Below are 11,578 nucleotides of genomic sequence, written 5' to 3' on the forward strand. Positions count from 1 at the left end.
GGGGAGCGGACTACAGTCACAAGCAGGCGCCCGGTAGGAAACGGACTGATCCGGCCAAAGGAAAAGAAGAGCGCAACAGGGGGAAGACCAGAGGCCTCGGAGGCTGTCGGAGAAGCCAAGGGATTGGCCGCGGGGCGAGGGAGGGGAGGGGAGGAGAAGAGAGGGGGTGTTTAGAGGGAAGCCGGCCCGAGGAGCGTGGGTGGGGTTGACAAGAATGGGGGACATTGTGCAGTCCCTTTGGCGAACAAGGGGCATAATGAGGGAGCGTGCAGCGGCGGTGCCAAGGCGCGCAACAAAAAGCCTATTGACGGGGGCCGGGGCCGCTCCCGGCGCAGCCCGCATCACATGGCCCCCGAAGGGGCTATTTAAAGAGGGCCGCGCGGCCCTTTCAGCACCACTGGCGCTGGTCAGCGCCCTGCGAAGAGCCGGCCGCCGGGCAGCAGCAGCAGCATCAGAAAAGCATCAGCCGCAGCCGAGCCAAGGCGCCCCAGGCGAGGCTGGACGGGGCGGAGTCATGCCGCGGTCCTTCCTGGTGGACGCGCTGGTGCTGCGCGAAGGCACCGGCGACAAGAAGGGCGGCACCTCGCCCGGCAGCCCGCCGCCGCCGCCGCTCTTCCCCTACGCCGTGCACCCCTCGCACCCTCTCCACGGACTCTCGGCCGCCTCCGGAGGCGCCTGCCCCGCCGCGCCGGGAGCCACGGCGGCGGCGCGGAAGGCCGGTCTGCTCTGTGTGTGCCCGCTGTGCGTGGCCGCCGCCTCGCAGCTGCACCCGCCGCCGCCGCCGCCCGCTCTGCCGCTCCTCAAGGCGTCCTTCCCGCCCTTCGCCTCCCAGTACTGCCCGTCGCCCCTGGCCGCCAGGCCGGCCCCCGGAAGCTCGGCGGCGGCAGCGGGCCACGCGCCCACCCTCTACCAGAGCGCCTACTCTCTGCCGGACCCGCGGCACTTCCACTGCATCTCCGTCGGTGAGTCGTCGTCTGGACGTCCTCTGGGATGGCAAGGGTCGGGGGCTCAATCCCGGGAAACACGGCTGCGCGGACGGGTTGTGGGGGTTGATCCTCGCCTGAGAGCCTGGCCAGGGTGGTGCCAAACGCGATCCACGAGCATGTGGGCTAGGAAGCTGGTCTCGCTGTTTCCAAGTAGTGCGCCAGGTCTTCACGTCCATAATTTGCAAGGAGGATCCACAGAACTGACTCGCGAGTAAGCGATCGAAGGATCGGAGTATTAAATGCGGGGAGGGACAGATCAGACACTCTCTCCTGCCCCAATTTCTTGCGCGGGAGTCCCGCCGGGACCCCAAAGTTTAACACAACCTGCAAGCTGAGAGTCCGCACAGTTCAGTGCTGGGTGTGCCAGAGATATTAAAAGTCCCTAACGAGTCACTGCCATTTGTAATGGGACGAGATCGCTTCCACGTGGGCTTGTTCAGTGCCAGAGACCTCTTGCCTGTGCCTGACTCTCTATTCGAGAGACGTGTGGTGTCCCAGAGCTGCGCTCCAGCGGCCTCCGATCTCACCTTATCTGGCTTCCCTAAGCCTGGGGCTCTGGAGCTGGAGCTGCGCGTTCTGAGCCACCGCAGGCAAGCAAAGTGCGCGTAAAGTCTCAGCCCTATAAACTAGCAAGCCCTCACTGACTTCAGTGGAGCATTCCCCATTTAGGATCAAGTCACCAGATGTGATGCCTAGCGCAGCATGCCTATGTAGCGGGTGAAATGCGCATGGAACGCGTGGTGGGTTTTTGGAAGGGTCTAGAACCTTGCATTTCCCCTCGCTCCATCACAAATAGCCTGAGGGATATTTTCTTCCGCTCCAGATCCCTATATAATCTTAGCGAATTGATTATTTCACCCGGAATGCATTTAAACCTGAGTTTGCGTGGCCTCGGTTACACATTCTGGAGTCGTTGTGTGGTTTGGGGATTTGTCAGCCCAGAGAGGTTTGCACCCAGCTGGTCTTGACTTTGCGCTTTTTTCCTTCCGCTTCCCACCCTCCCGTCCCTCCTGCAGACAGTACGTCGGGCCAGCTGCCCAGCAGCAAGCGGATGCGCACCGCCTTCACCAGCACGCAGCTGCTGGAGCTAGAGCGCGAGTTCGCCTCCAACATGTACCTGTCCCGGCTGAGGCGCATCGAGATCGCCACCTACCTGAACCTCTCCGAGAAGCAGGTGAAGATCTGGTTCCAGAACCGGCGAGTCAAGCACAAGAAAGAAGGCAAGAGCGGCTCGCACCGCTCCGGAGGCGGCTCGGCGGCGCACAGCTGCAAGTGCGCTTCCCTCTCGGCCGCGGCCAAGTGCTCCGAAGACGACGAGGACTTGCCCATCTCGCCCTCTTCTTCGGGCAAAGACGAGAAAGACCTCGCCCTGACGCCCTGAGAGGGCCAATGCTCCCTAGGCCAAACGGCAGCGCCGGTTTCTCTCTCCCCCATGTATAGCGATGAAATTGACGAGAGACCCTTGGCTGGCCTCGTTGAAGACCGGGTTGGCTAGACAGACTGTGTAAATAAGTGTGGGGTGTTTTTGTTTTGTTTTTAACGCTCCGGAGCTGTTGAGGAGGAGGGATATAATATATTCCCCATCCGGATTTGCTCTTGGGTCCCTTCCAATTCTACCGTGCTATGATTAGGTCGCCATTCTGTGATGAAGTGGGACGATATTAACTGAACCTAGCGAATGGAGATTGCCAATTCCGATATTTCTCTCTCTCCCTCAAAAAAACAAACAAAAAAAAATGCGTGGGAGAGTTCGGGAAGAGAAATCTGGTGCCTCTCCATCAGGGTCTGAGGATCCCTCTGCTTTGCGGCGGAATCCAAACCTTTAAGCGAACTCTCTCTCTCTCCCTTGCTCCCCTGAACCTGGCAAAAGGTAGATCTTCCGATCTACAGGGGCTTTCCATGGTCTTGAGAGGCAGGGGCTTAAGCGGGAAATGGAGCGTTGCCAGTCATTGGGCTACCTTGGTTGGTTGTTTCTTTTCCCCCTTTTTAATAAAAAAAATATTTTGTTTTTCTTCTTCCTTGAAGAAAAAAAAAAGTCTGTATGATTATGATGATGCTTCAGATCTATAGTGATGTGATTGTACCGTTTTCTGTAATAACTGAGGGATATTTATTTATTTATTCATGTACATACACCTAGGCGCGCACAATAAAGGTTTTTTCATTAAAAAAAAATTACTTACTTACTTCCCCCTCCCTCACCTTTGCAGAAGCGGGAGGAGAAATCACACACACACACACACCCCTTCTGGATTTGAGGAATCTACTGGGCATTGGCGCCTTCCTGACAAAGTGAAGCACTTTTTAAAAGCCCTATCGATTTCAATGGGTTGGAAGTTAAGCACTTACTGGACTCCTGCCGGGGGAGCCCAAGAGATGTAGCCTTGCTTAGTGTGGGCTGGGTGGTGCTAGTGGTTCGGAATTCGATGCCGAAACGAAGTCCTCTGAAGTCCCAAATGGGAAATATAATTTTGTTGAAACCCGTGGGAGGTTAAATAACACTTCGTTTGGAACGGATCGCGCCCAGTCTCTTTAAATGGCGCGTGCCTTGGTGATTCTTTCTTCGCTAAGACGGATGCACGGGTCTGGCAACTAATAGGCTTCCAACATATAGGAATCTTTAGCGTTTAATATATATCAGTATATAAACATGCGCACGGTATATACTTTGACACAAATCTCCAGTTAATCGACGTTTGCCTTTTCTGCTTTCCTCTGAATAAAGTACAGAGGCAAATAAAATGCACTCCTATCAAAAGCATTCCCCTGCTACTCCAATAGCAGGACTCATAATGTTTACTAAATATTATAACAGAGAATAAGATGAAAATAATAATAATAATAATCTCCTTTTGAATCCCTAGCTAGAGAGAGCTATCTGTCTTTAAGCAATCGGGGCTAAAATGCAATTTGAAGGAAACGTGTTAAAAATGCAACCTTTAAAGCTCAGTCCTCTCTTTTCGAAAAGAAGCGTTCTCTAAAGCGTCCACAACAGAGCTCTTATCCTTCTCATCTCAAACGTGTTCGGTTTGCAAAGACACAAAGAGGACAGACTCTCCAATTTGAAATACAAACGCTATAAAATATCACCTACGGCTTATTATATTTATAAGAATTAAATAATTAGCTGGAGCCTTTGTGGGATTTAAAGCTACGTCTGGCCAATTTATTCAGCATTTGCGGTGTTCCACAACGACACCCCCTCCCCTCGTCGCCACTTATCGGCGTCGTTAAATGTGAAAATAAGTTTGGCATTCAAATTAACCACAGGGTTTCCTTTCACCTAAATGTGCTCAGAACGAGCTTCCCAGTTCTCCTTAAACTTTGCGCATTGCACTTCACTGCGCCCCACTGGAACAGAAGGGATTTCTCGCCATAGTCCGGAGTCTCCAACGCGCCAGCCGAGGCTTTTGCGCATTTCTCCCGTTACGCACCAGACTTTTGCCTGCTCCTTAAACACCCCGTCTCCCCCGACTCCACCCCACAGAGATGTGTAGTTTGTAAGTCTGTGGCAGCAGCAAAACAAGGCAGAGTAATGCGGCAGCCATAAGGGCCAACACATTTATTGTGGCATCAGCTTTTGTGTGCCAAAACTCGCTTCATCGGAGGCATGAAGTTTTATCCTCAGTTGGGCTGGATGTATAAACTGTTTTCCTCTGATTAGGTTGGCTAGAAACCGTGGACAGAGACTGATAATAAAAAATATACCCGCGAAACTTCATGATATTCCGGGCAAAACGTTCTATCCATCTTCATCTCTGATCTCAGGGATTCAGCGTAACATTTGGGGAGCTGCAGAAAAGCGTCTGATCTATTATGATCGCTGCGTACAAACGCCACGTGCCTTACAAACCTATCACAGGTTGCTGTTTTGCGCCTTGTTTTTTAGAAGAACAACAACAAAAAAGCTCCCTTAAGGTTTTGGGAATAAATAACCCAAGCCTGTTAAGCTTTACTCAGAGGGAAATCACACTAGATTTGACGGCATTCGCTCTCAAATAAGCGCGCACAGAATGGCAACCCTAGTCTCGCTGCAAAGCGCACTACACGAGGGCCCTCCTTGCCGTGCCTACCCAGAGGTAAGCCCCACTGAGCTCTAGGGGACTTGCTTCTGAAACATGGCGGGGCATGTCACAAAGATTTGTGGTCTGTGTGTCATGTCAGTTAGTCTTTAGTTCAAAGAGAGGGGGGAATTCCGATTGTCGATAATCAGATTAAGTTACAGGAATTTTGGCTTAATAAATTGGGGCTGCATTGCAGATACAGGCACGGGCAGAACCATTCCAAACCCCAAAAGTAGTGTTTTGTAAGGGAGACAGCTCGGATTTAAAAGGATGTTTTTTCCCCTGAAGGGACGGTTGCTGTCGTTCTATGAGCAAAAGGTATGTGCTCATAGCAGCACCACTGGCAGGCAGAAGTTAGCGGATGTTCCTTTCTGATTCGCCCATGTCAGTAAAAGCAGCACTTGTTGAATGTTGACTTCTTATATGGCTGTTAAGGGCACAGAACCAAAACCCTTTAAAAATAAATAATAAAAACAAACAGAATTGGGCCTCTGGCAGCAATGAATGGTAATTATTTTAAATAAAAAATGTGGTTAAGAGTAGAAACTGGAGGATGGATTCAATAATGGTTTGTAATGGGGTGCAAAACACCCTGAAGCAAATCATTTCAGGGTCCAAGCCTCAATCCAAGCTTTGGCAGAGGGGCATCTATCAGTGCTAACACACAACTATACTTCCATTGTGTCATGGAAAGAAAGGTTCTTCTGGACTGAGATGGCAGAAGAACACTGGGATCATGGGAGAGAATCTGGAACAGGCCATTTAAGAGGCATCCTATGACCTGTTCCAGAGTAGGAAGGGCAACGCAGTTCTGTGCTCCCAATGTTTTTTATTGGGGGTGAGAAATGTGTCAGAGCTGAATATATCTGTGCCCACCATCTGTGCACTCCCCAGGCCATAGGAGTCATCTCCCAGGAGCTGAGGTCCCTTTGCCCCCCCCCCCAATTTTTTTTTGAGAGGGCTGCCCTCCCTAGATTCTAGGAAGTTGGCAGCCCCTTACTCTATATGAAAACCCCTTCCTGCCACCCCAATTTTCGAGAGGAAGTACAAGAGAATTTCACTTGCATCTTCTGCAAGCAGAGCAGGTGCTCTCTAGCACTGAACTGTGACCTCTCTCTCGCCAAATAGCTCCATAATACTGTGGGATGCTGGCACATGTATTCATCCATCCATCAGTGTATTATAACAACAGAGTGTGGACTGTGTGTGGCAGGAGTGGGGTGGAGAGTAAGCTCAGATGATTCACAAACCTCTCTGGTTCATTGCATGTAGCAGCAGACATCATCTCAGCAGATGCACATACATCGACAGCCCTTATGAGATGACTTGTGCTACAGCACAAATCATTTGTTTCTCCTCTTGTCTTCCACCCCTTCACAAATGATAGGTGTTATTATTTGTACTTAAGGTTTGTTGTTGTTGTAAATTGCTTCATTGGCTGCTTTGGGTGTCCCGTTCTGTGGGACAGAAAGGCAGGATACAAATATAGAGTTCCTTTTTAAAACAGACAGATTAAATAACTTGCTGCTCATCAGCCTGAGATGATGGGAATGCAGTTTTGATTGCTGGATGGGACTCTATAATTCAGGGATGTGAAACCTGTGCTTCTCCAGATAGTATTAAACCCAGTGCCAGATTTACATACAGTCTGAGTGGGCCTCATAATCTAGGGAGGGCATTAGCTTCTTACCAATTAAAAAAACAACAGGCAGATTTTACTATCTAGGCCCAGTTGCTTTGTAACATTAAACATGTGACATATGAGTCTATGACTGTATAATAGTTACACAAGTGAGTACATACTGTTTAGTAAAGCTCATGGAGGCTTTAAAGCTATTCAAAATCAAATGGTGAAGTCAGCTATGAAGCAATGTAAGTGTTCAGATCACTGCCTATCATTATAGCATGCATTCTGAGAACAAGCGAAGATTCTTCTACATCGCAGTGAATCACAAAAATATTTAATTTTGACTTTTTTGAAAATAATAATGAGTAAGTGATATGAAAGAGGCGCTAGTAAATGAAAGTGACAAAAGAGCAGAAGAAAACACTCAAATGTCTAAAGCCAGTCGGGTCATATGGCTTTGTACAGTAAGCAGAAACTCCTACATAATCCCTCAGATACAGAACATTTGTGTTTACAGAAAATCAAGTAGACTACACTGAGCAGACTGAAGAACAACCAGTTTATATACAGAACACAGCCTCCCAAGAACTTCAAGGTGAATTGTTGTCAGTAACTACCACTACAAGTGCAGAAACTTCTGGAGAAAGTCACAATGAAGTGACAGGACCTACAGTCAAAGAATTAACACAAGGCAGAAGTGGTGGACCTGTAAAAGGGTAAACGAGTATTGGGAAATAATTTATAATGAACTGAAAAAAACGTTTAAAAGTACTTTTCCAAAAAACAACAACCCAGAGTCCTCTTTGTTGGGGATAACGCAGACAGAAATTCCCAGGTGTCAGAAAAGGTTATTTATGTATGCCACTACTGCAGATCATGTTTTGTTAGCCCCAAAATGGAAAACAAGCAAAGTCCAAACTAAAGAAGAATGGCAACTTAAAACTGATGGAATATGTGCAGCTTGCAGACCTAACACATAGAACAAGAAGAACATAAGTTTAAAGAAAATTGGAAATTTTTTATTGAATATATGAAGGGAAATTGTGTATATCTGAAAACGTGGGCAGCATTAAGATCAATTCAACAGTGTAAATAAGTTTTGGTGGATGCTATAATGGAATACTGATTGGTTTAGTTTATATAAAATATGCAGGGATTTATGTTGTGCAATATGAACCATGAAAAGAGAGGAAAGGATGTCATTGATATTTTAAGGTTGTTTAAGTCAATATTCTAAAATGTAAAACAGAAAATTAATAATATATATATATATATATATATATATATATATATATTAAAAAGAATTAACACAAGACACTGAAGGAACATGCCGTGATATAGTTACACCAAAAGAAGCAGTTGCAAACTCATTACTGTCTTAAAGAATAGGAAAGCAAAGCAAATGATCTCAGTGAAAACTCTAGCATTGAAGACACAAAAATGCCAACTGTTCATGCATGCTGCTAGTGATTTCAGATACAATAATGGTGTAGGTTTATGGACAACATTGAATGACAAGGAAATATCTTTCGGGATTGAGAAAGGTCCATCAGAATGTCAGCACTGGAATGGACTTTTTATCACTTTGAAGCAAACATACAAAAACCAGACCTGGTTCTGCTCTAAGAATTTATTCTATTCCACCAAAGTAAATCGGGAAATCTACCCTTGAGAACGACTAGTGTATCCTCCCACAAAAAGCTGAAGTCTACTGTTTTGTGTGCAAACTTTTCTCTAACGAAACTACCTCAACTACAGCTTTAGCTTCTACTGGATTTGCTGATTGGCATCATGCTTATCTTGTTCAAACCCATGGAAACTCTTTAAATCATATGAACTCTATGCTACCATACTTAACAAAAAAAGTGTGGCCAGATGCTCACATCAAAATTCACAGAGCAGAGCAGGATTACTGGAGACACACACTTCAGTGAGTTTTTGCAGTGATTTCCCTTTGGCATTTAGGGGAGATGATGAAACATTTGGTTCACCAAACAATGAGAACTCTACTGGATGCTATTAGTTTGGGCCTCCCAAGTTCTCCTAGCCCAGGGCCTCTAGTTGCTTTAATCTGCCCCTGGTTGGACTCCAACTTCCACCATCCCCCACCATTGCATATGCTGGCTGGGACTGAAGGATGTTGGAGTTCAACAACAGCTGGAGGGCCCCAGGTTCCCCAGCCCTGCTATAATGCTAGGAACTATGAGCAGAGCTGGCATATACCCGTATGAGACATGGCTCATAAAGTAGCCAAGGACTGCCCTGTGTGGCCCAACCTGTGTCAGAACACTGAGGGGAGATATATTTTGTGCTGGCCATCAGGCAATGGCTTTTCCCACCTGCCTTGCCCCACTCCCCAGCCCTAGGAGCCTTTGTAAGGCAGCTGTTGTGGGAATGTTGTGGATAGTAGGAGGGGCTATATTGATTAAGTGTTATCCTTCTTCACTCACAATAATGAGCTAGTAGCAGAGCACATTCCCTTGTACATTGCAGGATGGATTCATTAGAACTATTTGAGTTAAGCAATCCAGTCTGGCTTGTCCAGATTGGATTGTTCCTGGTAAATACCCTTTAGTTCCCCCTTAAAAACAATAATGACACAACTGTCTTCTTTTAAAAGTAATGATAAGGTTTACATACATTCAGTTCACAGTATGGTCCTGTAGGCAGGCTTTAGCTTGTAGTTATAGTTAAAGAGAAAAGTGTGGGTTCATCCTCTGTGAGGGATGGGCCCATGTGCTGCTGGCTGAGAGCCAGCAGATAGCAAAAGGAAAGATGGAATAAGGCGAAAAAAGGAAAGATGGCTGCGTGGGTAGCCCTTTTATAGTGTCTGCTAGGGTCAAGCCCATCTACCTGGCCACACACCGGAGGAGGATGCTCCAGACCAGGTGTGACAGGAAGTCCTCCTGGCTGGAGCAACATTCCCTGTGTGTTGGGCAAACAGGAAATGTTGTATTTGACTGCTTCAGCGAGTTTACATCCCACAGCTGTTTCCAGAGTAAGAGCTGTGAGAGGTGAGACACTTTGTCTTCATGGGGTGGTTGGTTTTACCTGTGCTGCCCCACTTATAGCCCAAACAACCTTCAGAAGGAAGCTGTTGCCACTGGCATTATGTGCATTTGTATTTTAACGGACTGAATAGAACGAAAATCATGGGGTGTGTGGAGAGTGGGTGTATGAACTTAACAGTGCTAAGTCTATTTTTGGGCTGCTATTTTGTTAATATTTCTGGTGTTGTTTTACAGATCATGAATGCTGTAGTACTTACAATATGACTTGTTTTAATTGTGCTTTTAGCTTACTTCTTAGTTGTTTTCTGGGTGGTGCTTTATGGATTATAAAGGTTTTACAGATAATTTGTGAATTGTTCTATATGATTTGTGTTGTGTTTGCAATGTTCCTTTATGTTATTGTTATTTATTGTTTGTGAGTTGCTTTGTGATTCACTTGAATTAAAAGCAGAATTGAAATATAATAAATCAAATCAAGCAACTTAATGTGTAGGCATTGAAACCTAAATTTGTGCAGCAGCCATCAGAGAGCGGAATTTTTTTCAATGGGAATGTGAAAACTGAACACATAGGACTTGTCTACAAAATGTGTGTTGTTGTTTTTTCAGCCTTGGACTTTCCAGTGATTTAAAAATACTGCATTTAGTGTAGGGTGGAGGTGGTATCTGGGACAACACTGAGGTGAGGAGGATGTCACTTGGATGTCACCCCTGTGGGATGTAAACACAGGAGCAGTCAGTGACAACATTCCTAGAGTGTACATGTTAGAACATGGGGAGGGATGTCTGTCTAGCAAGCAGGTAAACTTCCTGGGGACGGACTTCCTCCGCATGTGACCAGAGGTGGGTGTGGCCTCACCTGTGCAGGTAAATGATAAAAGCACAGGGCAGGCAGCCATCTCTCTCTCTCTCTGCCATCTTCCTTCGATGAGGAAACATCTAAGGATGCTCTCTTGGCTCTTAGCCAAGAGGAGATAAGGACTATCTTGCTACAAGATAGATTCTGAATGTATGTTACCTTTTTTAAGCTGTCTGCCTTCTGGGATCATACTGTGAACAGAACGTGAGTAAACTCTTTTATACTTTTATAAAGACTGTGTCGTGTCTTGTATTTTAAGAGGGAACAAAGGGGAAATTACCAGAGTAATTATTATAGAGGTTCTAGCGAACCTGTGCAAGCGTTACCGTTGCGAACTTAAAGGGGAATGTCTATAAACTCTGCTGATATTTTGGGAACTTGTTAGCACAAGTTGGATAAGGATATAATTAGTCAATATATCCTCTCCTGCACCCCTGAACATTCCCACAACCCCTACATGAATGGAAAGACAGGTTGGTGCAAAGCCACATTTTGCTCCGGTGTGGACAAAGTTAGAGGGTATGTTCTTCGCCGGGATGGTGGCAGCTTGTTTCTAACGCTTTATTTGGTTTTCCTGTAAAAAGGATCGCATATAAGTTTGTAATGAAAGTATTAGGGCTGCATTTTGTACAGAGGAGAACAAACTCTTCTGAACTCTGTTTGTGTGCAGACTTTAGACAGTACAGTAGAAAAGGCAGTAGAAAATCACTATGTAAATGAGGCTGCCCACGCTGTTTAGAATATACCTTGGAAAAGTAAACAAGTGGGTTGTCATGGCAATTCTAGACGCATGCAAATTCATCCTCAAATTTTCTGTAGAATTTTTTTCTACAGATTAAGAAAAATGAGGATTTTTATAATACTGATTTTCTGGTTATAAAATTTGAACTGGTTTTGAGAAAAACCTGCTAATTTTCAGAGATTTTATATGACCTGTGAAGTCTCTGAAAATTAGCAGGTTTTTCTCAAAATCAGTCCAAATATGCAGGCTTAGAAACAAAAGATGCTGAGGTAGTCATATGCTGTACTACT

General features: G+C 46.2%; 1 protein-coding gene across 1 annotated transcript; it reads left to right on the forward strand.

The window, feature by feature from the left end:
- Positions 1 to 256: 256 nt before the first annotated feature.
- GSX1 (GS homeobox 1) lies at positions 257 to 3,120 on the forward strand (the record flags this gene model as incomplete). Its single annotated transcript, XM_083437198.1, has 2 exons — positions 257 to 962; positions 2,003 to 3,120. 2 exons carry the CDS (start codon positions 257 to 259, stop codon positions 2,365 to 2,367), a joined length of 1,071 nt encoding a protein of 356 aa, XP_083293324.1. The 3' UTR covers positions 2,368 to 3,120.
- Between the last annotated feature and the right edge of the window lie 8,458 nt (positions 3,121 to 11,578).

Source organism: Podarcis tiliguerta, assembly GCF_965153285.1.
Source record: "Podarcis tiliguerta genome assembly, chromosome: 4".
NCBI classification, from domain to species: Eukaryota; Metazoa; Chordata; class Lepidosauria; order Squamata; family Lacertidae; genus Podarcis; species Podarcis tiliguerta.